Source organism: Pocillopora damicornis, chromosome 7 (assembly GCF_964200805.1).
Source record: "Pocillopora damicornis chromosome 7, jaPocDami1.2, whole genome shotgun sequence".
Classification (NCBI taxonomy): Eukaryota; Metazoa; Cnidaria; class Anthozoa; order Scleractinia; family Pocilloporidae; genus Pocillopora; species Pocillopora damicornis.
The window spans coordinates 1274798-1293448 of NC_142676.1; the positions used below are offsets into that span (position 1 = coordinate 1274798).

Consider the following 18651-nt stretch of genomic DNA (forward strand, 5'->3'; position numbering starts at 1 on the left):
TCTTTACCGAAATTACCAGAAAATTGGACAAGTTGATTAATTCAGTTAGCTTTATGAGAAATTTCACTGCTTTGGTAGAATATGTTTTTTTCGGTGGAAAATTAAAGACCGTAAGCTATCGAATCACAGCATTCACAGGAGGACGGTCGGCTCTGTGAAAAAGGCCGAGGCTGGTCCCATTTCTTTTTCCTTCAGGGAAAAGGTTCACAGTTTGGATGAAAATTCTCATGTCTTTTTTTTCAAATGTATATTGTCCTTAGTCAGTGCTGCTTGCGGCGTGTTACACTCTTGAAATGGTTTGCTAAAAAATTGGATCAGAACGCGCCGTGAATTTTATTCTACAATTCAGGTTTGGTCAGCGCTTGGGATGTTCCATGCCACGAAGCGGAATTTCAGAGTTCAAGTGTTAGCTACAAAACGGAGCACTTTCGAGCAGTTCTAAGCTGGTTTATACTGGTAGAGCGTCCTCCTTTTATCAATACTTCCCACAAGCTCCGGATCTTTCCCGACCTTCCGTTTGCAATGAAGCTTATGCCAATTTTTAAGTCAGTGGAGACCATTAAAAAAGCCCCGTGGCAAGCGAAGCCACTGGCTCCTCCACCCGTTTTTGTAACAGCTTCGGCTGACCGAGAGAGCGTGGCACGGTCTATGCTCAAACGTTTATGAGACTCTTTGTGGCCAGAGGGTGGTCCGCGCAAAGGGCGTTTTCCCCAGTTTCCCACGCTATTTCCAAACCAGCGCAAAGGCGCCTGGGTAGGTGGCAGATATTACGTATAGTAATTATCTCGTTTGTTACGTCATTGCGGTGTGCGCAAACTTCTCTCCACCATTCTCTCTTTCCGTGGGTTAGAGTTCAGTTCGTTTAAGAGGATAAAGCCAAAGTTCATGGAAAAAATGGAAGAAGCGAATACATCAAAAGCTTTTGAGGTAAGTGGCTTTTCTTGTTTCTTACCTCGTAACTGAGGGCGTTTGGAAGGTGTCCTAGCGATGAGTCGTTGCAAAGATTCGGATTTTTTCGGGTGCCAAGTCTTCGGGCTTCAGCCGCCCATAAGTTTAGTGGTATGATGTGAGAAGAAGATGACTGTACTGAAAGAAGATGAAAAGTGATAGAGTAAGGGAATTGACGACCAGAGGAGAGCAAAAGAAAATGTGACGCCAAAAATAAATTATTTAATACGGGTAAAGGATTAGCTATAAGTAATGTCAAAACAGAAATAAAATCAAAGTTTCGAACGGTGGTTTCAGTTCTTTCTTTGCAATCGCTTTGCTCTGTTTTTTGTTGACGGAGGCATCTCGCAAATGTTTTCAACACCATTTATAGACTACATTACAGTTGCAACACTTCCTGGACAAATGGGAACATTTGAAACGCATTCTGCGCACGGAATTAAGCGAGGCCGGTTGGAAAGGAAAAAGTCTTGAACGAAGCGCGAAGGAAATCTCATTTAAATTTTTTTTCATGAAATTTTGGGGTTACTAATGGAAAGCTAAACGTGTCAAATCACAGCGCACAAGTTTCCGAATTTGGAATACGTCCTTTGCAAATATAAAAAAGGAAGGAAAGGATAACACGACAGCAGATTCTCAGATTTCGACGGAATCTCAGCGCTTAGGGTGGACTCGTCGTTTGGCCAAAAGGATGAATGGCAAGGGCATTTCAAATCGGGGCCTCAAAAATTTCAGACTTTTGCGCAGATAGGTCGCACATTGAAAGTTCTCATCAACTGGAGTAGAGATTTTTGTGTTACAAACGAAAGCTCATAAATCTTTGCAAGACCGAAATGGAGATATAATGCGCGCGCGCTTCATCCTCAAGTGGCAGATTAATCTGGGCCGGATTCAGTGATCTAACATTTATGGCAAATCGTTAAATAACCAGGTAAGTGTTGACAAAGGAGAGAAAAAGAATTTTCTAAGGCAGAAGAGGACTCTGGAAAACGTTTTATGCCGTAATTATTCCTGAATACGATTGGAAAACAATTTCGGTTGTTCATTAGCGTACAATGATATCTTATTTTTAAGCGCGCTGATAAACTGGGGGAAAATATCTTAACGAGCAAGGCACAAGGTTTTTTGAGAAAATAATTTTACGTTTAACATATTTTTTGTTTGTTTGATATACCTTTTTCGATTTTTTGCAAAAATGTGAAATTTCAACTAGTTATCTATTGATTACGTCACTAAATCATCCAGTAACAGACCGCTGATTGTAATGACAACCTTATAAGGACTGTAATAGTGTAGTTTGATCGTCCGGGTGAGTGTAGTCCTTAGAAGGACTGTTGTCGGTACTGGTGACTAACTTTTCGACAACCTGAGCGGAAGTAGTCAAGTGAATAGTTGTTGTCAGTCGAATGTACTTAATCCGGTTTGTATAAACCGATTGGTCAGTTTTGCCGTGATGTTATTGGCTGTAAAACTCAAGTGGCGTAAGTCAGTCGTGATTGGTCGGTCTCGATCCGTTAATAAAGTTAGGTCACTCTGTAGGGTTCGTATGTTATGCCCATGTCGTGAATGAGTCGTTTGTATGGTGCCGGTAATGGTTGACACCTGTTGAGGGAGTCTTTTCCAAGTTAGTAAACCAGCTTTCCTGGGTCAGTCATTGAAAGTAGGTGCTGCTGTAGGTTAGGCATTGCGGAGAGTCCCAGTCAATAGTGTGGTTCGTAAGTCGGTGATGTTCAGCAATGTGATTGATGACATCGCCTTTCCTCGTCGCTTATTTGTGTTTAGTCAGTCTAGTTGTGAGGTTTCTGCCAGTCTCACCGATGTAGGAGGCGTGGCAGTCGGAGCAACTAATCTTATATACTGCTCCCTGTCTGTTCCTCGGTTCGTCTTTGACTTTGACGTTAGTCAGCAACTGACGTAGTGTGGTAATATAAGGCTGTAAGTCACGCACAAATTCTTTCATTTGAATCTGAAAGACTTCTTGAATTCTTACGCGGGAACTAGGGCTCAAGTCACAAAAACACAGAGTTATCATCGAAAATTCAGTTTTGACCCAGACGATGTCAATTTAGAAATTTTTGTATCATAATTCATTAAAAGTGGAACTGTATCACAAGCTAAAAGAGCTTACATGCAAGGCTTTCTTACGACGCAATTTCCGTAGAAGAATGTATCTGTGGGAGTAGAAGCATGTTAAAACTATAACTACAAATGACTCGAGCGAATTCTGGCACCGGAATGTTTTCAGGAAGGATATGTTTTGTTAGGCTTCTTTGTCTTCGTGTTTTTCTTCATTTGCTTGTAGATTTATGAAAAAAGAAGGATACTGCATTGAAATTAGCGTATCACAGTCTAAAATCGGGAAAGAGAACTCTAAAGGAACGAGCGTGTTTATTTTTTTCTACACATTCGCTATAATATGGCGCCCTATACTTTGTCGCTTTCTCCTTTAGCAGAATTTTAACTGGACCCATTTAGATCTCGAGTGCATGTGTCAGGCTACCTCAACTTCCAAGGCACAATATACAATTTGGAAGTAAAACTTTTCTGTGTAGATGCTTGAGTCTTCAGACTGGCTTCAAATGTTGTTCCAAATTAGAGTTAATTAAGTTCTTAATGCTTTCGCTCCAAGCAATTTATTTATCAAGAGATGGTCACGAAATTCTTTCTATAATAATTACATTCGAATAAGTAAAGATTTGGTGAAGCATTTGACAATAAAAATCTGCGATAAAATATTATAAAACATAACACGACGTTTCGACGTTTCCAGAACGTCATTATCAAGTGAAATAGAATAATAAAATCGAGTATATATATAATGAAACGGTGAATAAATTACAAGGCGTTAAAAGTTAAACAAAGAGTTTGGCCCTAATGGAATCGCTCTGGGTGTTTAAATTGGGCCTTATTGTTCTTATGTACAACATTTCATAAACAAGACAATGCCATTTACATTATAATAATTACATTAATTTAATTTCATTAAGAATATTACAGCAATGAAGTAAATTTGTTGGTCACGATCTTGCACAATTTCTAAGCTTGCATATCTTTCTACTGATCATGATTGCTTTCAGAATTCAGTTGGTTCCAGGTGTTCTCAGGAGTCGATAAACATTGATAAAAAACAGCTCGACCTTTAAATTGAAAATCATTTCCAATGTAAAGGTCAAGTTGTTTTTCATCAATGATGTAATTCAGTCAGCTGCATCAAACTGCTTGTGTGCTACTTCCCATAGAAAAGTCCCTACAAAGTTTATCTTTTTCATTGAAATATTGTCAAATTAGTGTGTTTTTATACTCTCCCACCGACGCAGCACCACAGTTTCTTTTGAAACTTACCCCTTTATAGTGTGTTTTTACTTCACTCCAGGCAGTACTTGTGTCAAAAGCAATGGCCATAAAATTATTTCTATCACTGTTTTTATAAATTGATTTCAATAAGAGTATAATTTTAAATAATAAGCAAATTCGTTGGTGATCTTGCACTGATTATTTCTTTCAGAATACTGTTGGTACTGGGTATTCCCCAGAGTCAATTGACGTTGATGAAGAACAACTTGATTTGTTTATTGATAACATTATCCACACAGCTGCATCAAGCTTACATGGTCTTGTCCTAAGGGTGAGGAGCCCTGAGGGGACAGACAGATATTTTTCAAGTGAAACCACACAATCTGGTAATGCTTCTGAGAATAGATCTACTCCTGAAAATGACAGCTCTACTTTGGAGAGCCAGCAACCAGATAGCACTAGAAAGCATTTCCTAGAGAAAGCTGGGCAAACTTCTCAGATTACAGACTCCAATTACATTAAAATACTCCAAGGCAATCACTTGGCATCAAGTTCAAAGGATGTTGCAGTTAAAGTGCTAAGCCCTGGTTCAACAGAGAAAGTTATTTTGGATTGCACTAAATCTGAGCAAGGCTGTACTACTGAGGAAGGCTCTAGTAAATGTACTGCAGATGACAGCTTTACTTTGGACAGCCAGGAGAAAGATAGCCCAACAGAGTCATCTGTGAAGCTTGCCCAAGGTAATCCCTTCATAGCAGTAAGCATAAGTGCAAGGTTGTTTATGCAAGGGATGTTTAATCTGTCTGTTATAACTACAGTTCCAGTGTTGTTTCTGTACATGGAGTTATCAACTTCTGTATTTTAGGTGAGCGTTACAATGATTGATTGTGAGACAGAGATTATGTATAACTATTACTAAGAGGATTGGTTTGCATATTTTTCTTATTTGTAAAAACAATCCTTGCAATTAAAGCAATTAAAAAATTAAGAAGCCTTGTCTTTAGCATGGTGTGACAATTAAGATTTGAACCTGTGACTCCTTGATACTTAAGTCACTCTCACCTGCTGACTGAGGATTAAGTTGATATGCTTAGAGCAAGGCAAATTCTAGTAGGTTCTGTATTCCTGGCAAAGGAATATGAGAACAATCAACTTGAAATTATATAGTAACATTCTAACCTGTGGATGAAGTAGACCATCAGCCAATTTGTGGAGATACCTGCACACTTTGCTGCACACAGCAAGCCATGGTAATGCACAACTTGAGTCATAATTAATAAAACCCAGTTGCAATTATTACACTTCTGTAGACTAGATCTATTTATCTCAACACCAGTGAAAATTAGGTAGTGTTTTTTTATGTGGAGTAATCAAGGAATTTTCCTTGACTATTCACACATTTACACTATGCTGTCTACTACATAACAAATTCCTGACCAACTGAGACCTTATTTCACCTCTCCATACAGTGCCCATCGAGGACTTGAGCTCTGATTCCTTCCTTGATTCCTCCCTTGATTCGTCCAAGGATGAACAAGAGTGTCCATCATTACCTAAGGCTGGTAATAAGAAAAAGGTAAGTAGCTTTTGTAATCAAGTACACCAGCTCTGAGGTTCAATTGATTTCCTTTTGAACAAACATGGTTAATCATTAGCTATCATTATTGATCTTTCATTATCATTTTATTTCATCATGAATAGAGATTTGTCCGGTTCAAACAACACCGAAAGTCTTCAGCAGTTGCACCAGTGACAGATGACAAACTGAAAGGTAAACCTGCATCTTGCAAATAGCTGGCTATAACTAGCAGCTGGTTGAACTAATCAGGACAACAGCATCCTATTGTGCTTAGGGTCATTTTAAAAAGTGAGGGAGGAGGGAGGTGCTTATTCAAAGGGATGCTTGTTTGACATTTTGGCGGGGGGGGGGGGGGCCTTGCTTGGCAGAAGGTGCTTATTAGAGTGTGGGCATAGGGAAATAAGGTATACGTCAGTTAATCCCAATTTTTTTTTTTGATGATTAACTGGGGAATCAAAAGGGGAATACAAATCGTCAACAATGCTTTTTATTTTGGTCAGAAACGCAACCCCATAAAGTGGCCTTTGAAGATCAACCCCATCTTACCAGTGACATGAATGTCAGCACTTTCATCACAAAAAGTGGTAAGTGATTAGATCACGATGGCTTAATTCTAATTTACCTGTAAGTTTGTTTCAGGTTTAGTAAACAATAAGTTCTATGATTGAAATCACTCCTAAATTTGTATATTTTAATCAAAATGGAAGCTACTGTTAAAATCTCTCTTATGGCTTGGCTTTGTTGTTACTTTTTTTCTTTTTCGAGAAAACCTTGATTGTAAGGTTTTGCGTAAAGTCAAGTTGTGATCCAAATTGCTACTAAAAATAACAATTTGAGCAGAACTTTGCTTTCAAACAAATAATGTGGCTACTGTATTTGTTTGGTATAAATGTATGGTATTGTTACATAGTTATCTGGCATTTCATTCTTTTCTGAAATATGTTTATTATTTTGTTTATTAGAGCACTGTGATGAGGTGGGAGATAACATTTTTCTGTTGAACACCAAGGAAGTACCTTTGGTATCAAAATTTTCCTCCGGGTCAGAATCAAAGGCCCTTGCCAACAATCTGTGCATGTGAGTGAGGCTTTCTGTATGTTAACCCTTTAACTCCCATGAGTGACCAAGACAGAATTTCTCCTTACAATATTAATATAATATCAACCAGATAAGTAATGAGAATAAAGAAAAATATCAATTTGAGGATAATTAGTTGATCTAATACTAAATTCTCTGAACTAATGTTATAAGAATTGTATGGTTGACACTAAGGAGAATTACAAATTTGATCTGAGAGTTATAGGGTTAAAAGGAAGTGTCAAAGGTGATAGTTGTTTATTTGCTTTGGTCCTTAACAACACAGGAGAAATAGGATGCACATTAGTTAGGCTGGCCTGTCAAGTATGAAATACAGGGAATATTTTATATAGATGTCTCTATTTCTGTTTCCTGCATTCAAAGATTTTGCATCTCCTCTTGCCAATAAGTAACACTTTTATCATTAATTAACTTTACCCTGTCACTGAATTTAGAAACGTAGAAAAGTACATTAAAGACAATCTTGCCACAGACGAGTTTACCATAATTATCCATGGAGGGGACGATGGATCAAAGCTTGGCTCAATTCATTTGGCGAAGAAATTCTACCACCTCCTGAAGGCAAGGTTGGAGAAGATTGAGTCAGATGTATAAAACAATTTAGTGTTTTATAACTTTTAAAAAAAATAGCTCCTTGTAGCTGATGACTTTTTCTATCTTTAACACCTGATTACTGGATCAAAATGTACTTTTTTATATTTTTTCTTTTTAAGGTTCAGCAAAGATCTGAAAAGTTGCATCATCTTAAGGGCCAAACTAACCCTGAAATGTGTTCTCAAGCTTTCAAAGCTGTTTATGCCGTGAGTATAAAGAGCAAATTATGTATTTCCATTTATGTTAGTAATACATGATACTGCTTGATATCCAATGTAATCTAACCTTGATTAAATTAAAACTGAATGGCTTGGCAGATCAAAGCTCCTCAGTTTCCACTAGCTGTTAATTAAAAGTAACAGCACTTCATTTGAGTTCTTAAAACTAACACCAAAGTCATCAAAACAGCTTATCAGAACAAAGGGGAAATAATCACAAGGAGCTTCTTGAAGTTCTTAGTGAAAACAAGACTCTAAACTGGATAAGGCATGAGGGAAGACAATTCATGATGTACAATTGGTTAGCTCAGGTTAAGAAGAAGGGGGGAAGGAACAATCTTCTGGACTTAAAACAGATAAGAATGGTCGCTGGGTGTATTTAAAGATTTTTTCAAATGTAATGTATGTTTCAAAAGGTAATGTTAATCTGATTTCCATTAACATAAAGAACCCAAACTTTGGAAGATTAAATAAGCCGCTTAAAGATTGATAATTACAGATTTGTGTTGTGAACTATTGGTGAATTGAATATCAAATGTAGTTTTCTAATTGGTCATAATTTTTATGCAGGAATGACATGAAACGGAAGATTTCTTTGGTAAATGACATTTGTGAACTTGTCTGGTTCCACAGTAAGTATTGCAACAAACAATGTTACAAATACATGAGCACTGTTGTGTTCTCAAACAGCTTAATGTCACAACGGTGACATTAAAGTTTAACTCTCTCACTCTTACCACTCCACAGCGTTTAATTAGTGAGTGGAAATTCTAACAGGTATAATTAGGGGTTATACTGAAGAAAAAGTGGAAAATGCTTTAACCCGGAATTTCTCCTTACAATATCAAAACAATATCAAGCAGACAAGTGACGAGAATGAGGAAATGTATCAATTGGGTGATGTATTAGACAATCCAATACCAACTAGCATCATAAGAATTGAATGGCACACAGTTAAGGGAATTACTAATGATATCTTGGGAGCGAAAGGGTTAAGATCCATAACACCTGGGAAGTTTATCCAATCAGCATGTAATTTGCATAACGTTATACTTTGAAGCGCATATTTCAATTGATGTCAATTTTTTGTTTTTTCTGTTTTAGGCATTCCAAACACTGTTTTGCGATATTGGTATTAGCAACTTCAGATACTATTATGGGTGAAATGTTTCTTATTGTCTTCATTTCAAATACTCTTTTGTTGTTACACTTTATTATACCATGCCAGGGAGCTTGAGGGGAGGGAATTTTTTTTCACTGTCTTTTCGTTTCACATATTTTGTAAAAAGTCACATTTGAGTAATTCCTAAAATAATCTGTAAACTTTATTATATCATGTCAGGGAAGGGAGGGAAATATTTCTTGTTTTCTTTTCATTTTGTAATATTTTGTAAACAGTTGCCAACAATTATTTCCTTAATTTTCTGTATACTGCATCACTAATGTTGCATGCCGCCCATGGCAGATCAGTTGGCAAGCTGTGGCATAGTGATTGATAGCTGTCACAATTAGTACTTGTTGGTAAAGGTAGTGCTTTGGAGTAAGTTAAGATTTTTCAGTGTCACTGTTTGATCTTATCAGTTTTCAGGTGTTTCTTGTCATTCCCTTTTCCTGTCTCCAATGCATGCCTCCATGTTGAAAGACAAAACACTCTAAAGCAAGAATCTTCTCAGGAAATAAGCGAAAAACTTAGTCATTGAGTTATTCTTTTGGAGATACATTTTAGGGGCTTTTATTAGGATTTTTTAGGATATTCATATTTTAGGGGCTTTTTTTTTTAATTCAATAGTATCTTTAAGAAAATAGGTCAATGTTTAAGTCTTAGTCAGACATATTTCCCTTGGAGATACTCACTTCAGAGTGTTTTGTCCTTCAGCATGGAGGCATGTATCAAAGACACCAACAAGGTCTGACTGGAAACTCTGAAAACAGTCATAATGTTCATGCTTGGACATTCACAATGTAACAGCCATCAACATTAGTTATTTCTCCTGGTGGTCACATCAGAGACTGGGTGCATGATACACTGCAAGCTTAATTTCATAATTTAAATTTATTTCAGACACCCCTTGAGACCCTTTTTAAGGAAAGAGTTTTATAGCACCTTTCTCTTTCTGTTATCAACTTGTTGAGTACCAAATGTGACAGCAAACAATTAATGTGCAGCATGTAGACTATAGTATATGGAGTTAGGACTTACTAACTCTCACTAAAAGAAGTTGGGCATATTTTTTTTTTAATTTTTGTAAACTGAGAGATGTAAAATGAATTAAAAGTGTGACTATCATCAAGAGACTATCTTTGTTTCAAAACAGTGCATGAACTATAAAGCTTAATGACACACAGTTCTTTTTATTTGCCTGTGAACTGACTCGGCTTGTTCATAAGAGGTTAAGAAAAAAGTGAAGTTCGCTTTTGAGACTTAGCCATGACCCACATTACCCCAGCTTATCTTAACTTCCACATTGTGAAGCAACTGTACATACTTTCTGTGGATGAGACATTGGTCCATTTACAGCTTACACCTATAGCATTGCATCAGTTGTAGTTCCCTGACAGATTGTTGGTACCCATCTATACTCCAGGGTAAACAGAGGCACAGCTGTGAGGGTAAAATGTCTTCTTTCCCATGTGTTGACCCCTCTAGGCTTGACCCTTGATCTCTTGACCTTGATCCCAGTGTGCGACCACTGGGCCACCCATTTTCCAACAAACTTTTTAAATTGGTATGATATTTCACACTAGTAGAGTTCTTTAAGAAATGCGAAGTTTATTGAATTCAATTTCACAGAGTCAATGGTATTTGAAATCTTACTTATCCTAGGGTTAGTTTACTTATCAATAAAACCACACATTAAATTCTATTGATTTGACCCATTACTGAAACAGCCATCCTACAATAAAAGGCTTCCATTTTTGTGAAAATTTTCCTGCACCTTTCTCTTTTGAAGGACTCACATCTTGCCCAACCATATGACTTTTCTTTAAATTCACTTGTCAAGCAGTCAATGTGAGATGGACTTCCAGATCTATATGTCATCTAATTGTCAAAAAATTGTTCTTTATCAACTTTTTCTGATATAGGTGGATCATTTTACCAAATGTACCTCACCCTTGACCAGAAGAAAGCAGACATCTCCCCACCATCTCTTCACTCCACCACTAATCCTTTCAATCACCACCACCATGCCATGGTACACTGGTAGTGCCACCCTCCCTACTCCTCAGTAGGAATATGAATAAATTGAATCACCAGCACCATACAGGAGACCTGACATGCCTCCCTTACCACCCCATTCCTCTGAGTAGTACAGAGCTGGGATGGGGCTGAGAGATCTGTCCACAGTGGCAGGAAATGGAATTGTGTGAAGTAGTTTACCACTTCCAATACTCCAGATGCGTGTCACTGAATCTTGTCCCGCTGCAATTAAGTGTCAAGAAAAACACTTTTCATAAATAAATTCTCAAGCCTTGCTGTTATTGCTTTTGCTCCCATGATCTAAAAGCTAATCAGTCAAGCTGAAGATCATAAATTTTCTGAACTATCAGCTGGGTTCAAAGTAATGGAATCCATGATGTATGTTTTAACAAATTGGAAGATGACTTTTAAAGATTAGATTACTTTTAGAAGCTTAAACTGCAGTGGCTTTCATTTTCACATACTATCATCACACTTTTAAACAGTAAGGCTAAAAATAATCTCCTTTTCAATCTGGAACATACTTTTTCTTAAAGGCAACACAGGGCCCAAAAAATATAATTTTCATTTTCTTGAAGGTCCAATTTACCAAACTCAAAATGGATCAGTTGGGATTGCTTTTTGGCATCTGAACGAACATAAGTTATATTAATCAGCAACTACTTTTAATTAGAGTGTTCTGATTGTTAATAGCCATTCTTTTTAAATTTGATTTGAACATAATCTGATCCAAGTCCATCTAGAGAAAATTTCATACAATTCAGAAATGAGTGCAATGAGGAAGTGATCAAGCTTACCAGCAAAAATCAATGAGTCAGTTGGGTCCACATAGAAGCGTAGCCCATGTGTGATCTCATTTATGTGCCCTCTATAATCTTGCACACAGGCCCTAGCTCTTATGTCCCACAACTTCAGCTGAACAAAAAAAAGGATGTAGCTTTCTGAGACAAAGTTAGATTGCCACAAAAATTCTAGGCAAAAAGACTTCTCTCTTACAGCTAACGGTTAGAATTTATAGTCTCAAAGTACATGTAAAAAGGTTTCTCAAGAATAAATGTTTGCATTCATTACTGACATAATTTAAGCTTGGTTCACAATATGCTAACTATATTTCTCAACCAAAGTGATTACAGCTGTAATTTGTGTGCACAGTTGTGATTAAAAGGTCAACACATAGTGGAAACAACAATTCTGATGTTTATAAACAAGTCATTGCCTCTACTGTATGAGGTGCATTTCTACTCTTTCTTTACAAGATTTTGTTGCTCAAGGAAGAACTAGCTAAATTGAAGTGTGAGCCTGCTTATATGAAGGCCAAAGGAAAAAACAACAAACAACAAATGAGAAGGAACTCCATTTGCATCTTACAATGACTCTTAACCCTTTACACCTCAACATCAGTATGCATATTCTCTGTACTATTTTCTACACCTTTTCCTAATATGCTGACTAGGAGAATTTGTTTAACAATCAAGAGCTCCTCAAGTTGGTGATTGTTTCCTTTATTCTTGTGACCTAAATGTGTGATGGAGAGGTGATATTGTAAGGAGAAATTAGATGCTGGTCATTCTTGAGGGTCAAAGTGTTAACATTTCTTGTGCCCTATGTCTCATTTCTCAAGTTAATCCTTACCGATCCATCTAAACCACTGGCCAACAGGTAGTTTTCATCACGCAAAACCCGTAGGCATGTGATTGATGCCAGCTCTCCTTGATTAAGACGCATTACTGGCCAGTTGGGACCAATCACACGCACATCGCATGTACGTATACAACCATCACGTGAGCCATTATAGAGAACAGGATTCTGGGGGATAAAAATCAACAAGGAAGAATATCTTGAGCAACAAGAAGTATGGAGCTATTAAATAATTAGAGAAGACAACACACATCCTATAATTATTATAATGTTATAAAACCTGCACAAATTTTGCAATATCAACTTACACTCCATGAGAACTCCTGAGCAAGCACAGCACTTTGACACTTGACATGTATCACACGTCTCTTCATGGATACATCAAATGTTAGAGCTACCTTACTTGCTCCTAGGGGAAAAATATCATCCATAGGTTTAATTCTGTGTTTGGGAGGGAAAATGAAGGAATATATTTTATTAAGCTTATAGAACTGGTCAGTTATCTTGTTAATCAGTCAGGTGCTGAGTCTGTTGGTGAGTTGGACAGCCAGTTAGTCTAATACTCAACCAGTCAATTATCTACCAGTCACTCAATCTGTCAATACAAATGAATGTCAGTCAGTTGATAAGTCAGACTGTCAGTCAATCAGTGTGCCAGTAGGTCAGTCAGTCAGTCAGTCCATCAGTCATTCAATCAACACTGAGTTGGTCAGTCTGTCAAATTCAATCATAAATTCAGTTGATAAATTGATTATACAAATGATTAGTGAGTCAATCCATCAATCAATCAATCAATCAATCAGTCAGACAGGGTGGTCTATTGGTTGACTGGTCAGACAGACAGGAAGTCAATCAGTCAGTCAGTAAGACAGGACAGTCAGTGGATTTTTCAGTCAATCATTTGGACAGCCTAAGTCAGTCTGTTAAACATTCGACCAGCCAGTCCAGTCATTCATCTTTCCTTCCTTTGGTAGTCCAGTGGTATTTGGTTAGACAGTCAACCAATCAATACTTTTGCTCTCAGGAGTGACCAAAAATGAATTTCTCCTTTCGATATCTTTTGAGCAGAAACGTAATGAGAAGAAAAAAAATATCAAGAAAGGAATTTTGTTTTATTTTACATAAAAATCACAGAACTAGAATCATAAGCAACATTGGAGGAATGGTATAGAGAATTAATGTTTAGATCTTAGGAGTGAAAGGGTTAAAACACCCATCAGAATCAGCGAAAGTCAGCAGGTAGTCTGCCTTTTGACCATTTTGTCAATTATCAAAAAGAGAGCAATGGAAAGAAGCAAAGAAACCAAACTCAATATTTCTGCTTATTGTGCTGACTGCAAGATAATTTTATTATAAATAATTGTTGTAAGTTATTATAAACAATTATCACTCACCAATACTGATCATGTTACTGTACAAAGGGTTTCTGTTCCATGAATTAGCCCACACTGAATTCCCTTGTACTGAAGTTCTACCAACTATCCCTGTGTAAAACCAGAGCAACAATACCAAGTTTTATTATGTGCTTATAACAAATCTAGAGCTGAAAACCTTCAAAACATGTTTAGCAGCTATTACTGGAAATTATTCTCAGATTAAAACATTAAATGTTTCAAAAACATCAGATTTAATCTCATTGGAAAGCAAACACTTACGTTGTGAAGCACCTTCCACTGTAAAAATCATGGTTTCCCCAGACATATTTCCATAACCAAGTAAAGATACTCTGTAAATTATACTGTTAGAGAAATAACTTCACATTTGAAATCCACACTATCACAGACCACAACTGAAATTAGCTCAGTAACAGGGTAAAACAGTTCACTACAGATATGAAAATGAAAGATATAATGTAAAAACAATGCCAGATAACTCTTTGAATTCCCTCCTTCAGTTAAGTCCTGCTGAACAACATTTTTCCTATGCTTGTAACTGATTGGTAAAATCTTCAATAATTTGATAAACATGCTCAAAATAAATAGTTAATTTTCAGTGGATATTGTTTCACCTGCCAATTTTTATAAAGGACTTTTTTAATGTTGCCCACTGTTAGCAGTTTACAGGCACTTGTCATGTAGTTACCATGCAGAATGATATATGTATAGCCTAACTACTTAAGTTCTTCTCAGCTCATTTGACAAAGAACCTCAGTGGGGTTAAAACTCTCAGGGGTTAACCTGACTCAACCAGAGACACTTTTATTTGTCCTACATTTGAGACAAACAGTTACAAGTTATTTCTCTACAAAGGATACATATACATGTTCTTTGTTTCTTTATGTGGACTCCAAAGAAGGCCTGTTATTTTCTAATGAGCAACAACAACAAAAAGTAATTCATTCATTCTTAAATTTAAGAAGTGAAAACATCTTTGACGTCCATTGGCCATTTTACATTTAAATTTATCATGATCTTTGATATATAATTCTGTTTTTTCAACTATTTGGTAAGTTTTATCACTTCAAGTAGCCTAAAATATGATAGAGAACCGGTGAAATTCTGCAAAATTTTCAAGCTAAAAAACAATGTAGGAATCAGCTTGAGTAAATGTGAAAACATTATGAATTTTAACTAAGTTCAATCAGCCTGTTACATGAAAATACCTGGTTTTTCATCATCGCCATATTATGCACTACTTCAAACTTATTGTTTCTGTCCTTTTTTAAATCATGAAATTGTACTCTGTAGAAAAAAAAACCACAAACAGAAATAGTGAAAGAATTAAAAAATTTACTGTGATGATTGATTGAAGACTGCACAAATAAATGCCACAGTGAGTTGCAGATCTTAACATGTGCTGTTACATATATCTAATGACTTAAAAAAAATCTTTTTATATTTATTATACATTATTATTACTACCTAGTAATTTGCATTTACCAGAAATAGAATATGAAAAATCTGCGACAAGTTCAGAGGAGTAAGAGATGAGTGGTGTGTGAGTTATACTATCACAAGGTAGTGTAAGGTTTCAAGTGATATCGGGAGGCAGTTGGGGTTGCATGAAAAAGAACTACGTTTCCCTTTGTAGCACATTTCTATTAGAATGCTAAAAAACATCTTACACTTGGTTCCCCGTGGGTTTGGTCTCATAAAGTGTTAGTATCCTCTCATAGCATGCATCAGGCTGCAAAGAATAAATTTAACATAAAAAAACAGATTTGATGATAATTATTAGTTAGTTGGTAAGCAAGTTCCCCTTACTTCATCCACGGCACAATTTCTGGTGAGTATGCAGTGACAAAACATATTTTACAAGGATGTGTAATGCATCTTTAACATCTCATTACTATAAATTCATAAAAAAACATAAAATATATTTAGAACATAAAACTGTAGTGCTTTCCTTTTCAGGTGGTAACTGGTAAAATTAGAGCCTGTAGTTTCTCCTATTACTACCTTAAATATCTCAGAATTATTTAAGTCCAACAAGTAGAGGGAATTGCTCTTGACTACTGTTTTGAAAACTTATCACCTTGCCTGCTTAAAGTAAGGGAGAACACTTTCTAGGAGTAATGATGGACAAAACCATCTTGTGGCAAGTGATTGTCTTTATGGGGTTGTTGTACAGCAAAAGTTGGAGGATGGGATGGCTCAGTGGTTTTCCCAAGCTCAACTCCATACTAAAGGGATCCACAAACAAGATTAGATAGACTCAGGCAAGACACCTAATTCATCTCCACACTTGGAGGTATTAATAATGATGGACAGGGGCATAGCCAGGATTTTTCAAAGGCAGGTCATACTGTGTCAAATAGAGGGTAATCACCAGATTGTCATGTCAACTTACATGCTGTGTTTTACTTAATGTGACAAAAAGAGGCTTGCTGGGGGGGGGGGGTCACATACACCCTTGGATCCCCCCCTAGCTATGCCCTTAATGGATTCTAAAGAGTCAACAGAAACTTACCTCAATCCTTGACACTGCAAACTGATCCAGTTCAAGGTGGTGATCAGCACAAGGATCTAACACAAGCCTTTGCCTAACCTTTACCAGTTGAGTAAGCTTTTCTAATATATTCCTGCAACATCAATTTTAATTATGAAATTTTAATTTGAGTGTATATCAAATATCTATTGTGATTGTTTAATTTTTAAATCTAAAAAATCATGTCATTTTCTTGACTTACCTACTAGTTGTTTGTGTGCTGAGAGAGTACTCCCTATCATGAAGACTATTTAAGATAGAAATTCTTGATGATTTCTAAAATTGCAACATAGTAAACACAAGAAATCTTAATAATTATTGGCAATTTTATAACTGTGTACATCACAGATCATCAGTTGAATGGCCAGTAACCATTCAGAAAATTACCTCACTGAATGTCATCAACAAAATTTTAGAGTTGGACGTTTTAACAACCACAGTCATTCTGGAAATTACTGGGTCTAGATTTTATTTGTGTACATCTGATTGGTCAAGAGACAAGATAATTTTCTTGGCTGATCAATGACAACTGCAGGCACTGCAAACTTAAATTTTTTTGACAGCAAATTGAAGAATTGCAAAATCCGAAAACAATCATAGTGAGTGGAAATAACCGTTTCTAGGAAGCAAAATGTAAAAAACTTGTAAATAGAGTTATACTCACTTTGATAACCTTAATATCTCCAGCTTTTACTCTGTTATGATTATTGGATGAGATACTCTTATATCCTCCATCCTGACATATCGCAAAATTTTTGCCAGGGTGATCTTTGGTGATTTTGAAATAGCGCTTCTTCTCTGGATCATAATAAAACCCTGGAATTTGTAGTCTTGGTAAAGGAACAATAATGGCTATATCATTTTTGTATATACTTCGGTTAATGGAAAATTTTATCAAATACGGCTTTTGACAGGATTGTTAAAGGATATCTCGAACACCAGAGTTCCGAGGTTGATTCGAATCAGCTGTTTCCAACGTACAACTTTTACTGCTTCCTGAATGTGAAGACCTCGCTTTTTTCTGTTCACTTCTTGTCCAAGCCGGCCCTTTTCGCCTCCGAAATTTATTGAAGTTCATCATTCTAATTTTCAGTTGGAGGGTTTTTGATCTCTCTTCAGATGGAAAAGAGAAGTTTCTCCTACGAAAAGTCAAATCTTTTCTTCCGTGTGTTTCTCTCTGTCGACCACATGCATCACGTCTCGGTACGGAAGATTCGTTTTGATCCATTTTTCACCAAACTAAAAGCTTATCCAATATAAATCTATGATCCCTCAGACAAAAGGGAAATTTCCCATGCAGTTTAGATCGAAATCGGATCGGAAAAAATGCATTTACTACACAAAAACCGTTGCTCCGCGTAGTCCTACCACCATATTGAAATGTTTCAAAACAGTTCTCATAGCCCGCCCCAGTCTTCTTTTGTCTCTTCATTTATTGCGTGACATAATAACAAACCTAATTCGCGTGAACGTGAAATTTACAAATACAGTTAAATCTACGAAGTTACACATTTAAGATATTCTCGTCATATCAGGGAAAATTATTATTTGGGATTATGAAAGGCTTTTATAGGCTAATAAAAAATTTCATAAATGGTTTTCAGCGTACATCACGATCACCACATGCGAGCTTTGTTCAGATAATATAAATCATGACAAAGTTAAATATTGACAAAATTAGAGCTCTATTTTTGAGATTTAGGGCAATCCACGAGAAAGATTTTCCTTCGGCAAGAACTGTCGTTGTTTAGTTTACCAGTAAAACACTTATCGAAGAAGACATTTCTTCAGAAAATGCATTATTCGGTCGGCCGTGACTCGTGTACGTCAGAAATGTATTTAATTAATTTTCATTGCAAATGCCGTAAGGTGATATGCAAACTAATTAGTGGTTTAGCTTTTGGTGAGAAATATTTAACTTCTACGATGAAGGAATCAAATCGTCGATCAATTCTGGACGAAAAATGATCTAATTCAAGACAAAAGAACGTCTGCAGCCGACAGAAAGATCACAAATTGCTGCATTACTTCGTTGTATTGATAACACACTAGTCACGCATGATTTCATCGATGAGATTTATTTTCAGACCAAAGACGGATTGAGAGCAAGTTTAGATTTTCACGTTTAACAATTGTGCAAGCAACATCAAAACTTC

General features: G+C 36.5%; 2 protein-coding genes and 1 long non-coding RNA gene across 3 annotated transcripts; 1 reads left to right on the forward strand and 2 right to left on the reverse strand.

Annotated features, from left to right (window-relative positions):
• Positions 1-349: 349 nt before the first annotated feature.
• LOC113674419 (uncharacterized) lies at positions 350-10022 on the forward strand. Its single transcript, XM_027190900.2, has 10 exons — positions 350-927; positions 4454-4982; positions 5712-5818; positions 5944-6013; positions 6322-6405; positions 6784-6898; positions 7354-7485; positions 7633-7719; positions 8302-8363; positions 8836-10022. The coding sequence occupies exons 1-10, from the start codon at positions 886-888 to the stop codon at positions 8868-8870; spliced, it is 1263 nt and encodes a 420-aa protein (XP_027046701.2). The 5' UTR covers positions 350-885; the 3' UTR covers positions 8871-10022.
• On the reverse strand, positions 3566-5442 carry LOC149041957 (uncharacterized). The gene is made up of 2 exons (XR_016188214.1): positions 5305-5442; positions 3566-4583 (listed from the first exon to the last, which is right to left on the reverse strand). It is a non-coding gene; the product is annotated as an uncharacterized LOC149041957 (long non-coding RNA).
• A 459-nt stretch (positions 10023-10481) lies between the features above and the next one.
• On the reverse strand, positions 10482-17723 carry LOC113674421 (DDB1- and CUL4-associated factor 4). The gene is made up of 13 exons (XM_089211622.1): positions 17425-17723; positions 17160-17319; positions 16698-16771; positions 16478-16589; positions 15633-15694; positions 15171-15249; positions 14823-14875; positions 14224-14294; positions 13963-14052; positions 12877-12977; positions 12563-12736; positions 11728-11845; positions 10482-11152 (listed from the first exon to the last, which is right to left on the reverse strand). Exons 1-13 carry the CDS (start codon positions 17721-17723, stop codon positions 10956-10958), a joined length of 1590 nt encoding a protein of 529 aa, XP_089067748.1. The 3' UTR covers positions 10482-10955.
• Between the last annotated feature and the right edge of the window lie 928 nt (positions 17724-18651).

Coding starts and splice junctions, on each gene's coding strand:
- LOC113674419 (XM_027190900.2), top strand. CDS start 886: ATGGAAAAAATGGAAGAAGCGAATACATCAAAAGCTTTTGAG. Junction 6,899..7,353: donor CTTGCCAACAATCTGTGCAT/GTGAGTGAGGCT, acceptor CACTGAATTTAG/AAACGTAGAAAAGTACATTA. Junction 7,720..8,301: donor CTTTCAAAGCTGTTTATGCC/GTGAGTATAAAG, acceptor ATTTTTATGCAG/GAATGACATGAAACGGAAGA.
- LOC113674421 (XM_089211622.1), bottom strand. CDS start 17,723: ATGGATCAAAACGAATCTTCCGTACCGAGACGTGATGCATGTGGTCGA. Junction 17,320..17,424: donor CGGAACTCTGGTGTTCGAGA/TATCCTTTAACA, acceptor ACCAAGACTACA/AATTCCAGGGTTTTATTATG. Junction 11,846..12,562: donor CCAGTGGTTTAGATGGATCG/GTAAGGATTAAC, acceptor TTTTTTGTTCAG/CTGAAGTTGTGGGACATAAG.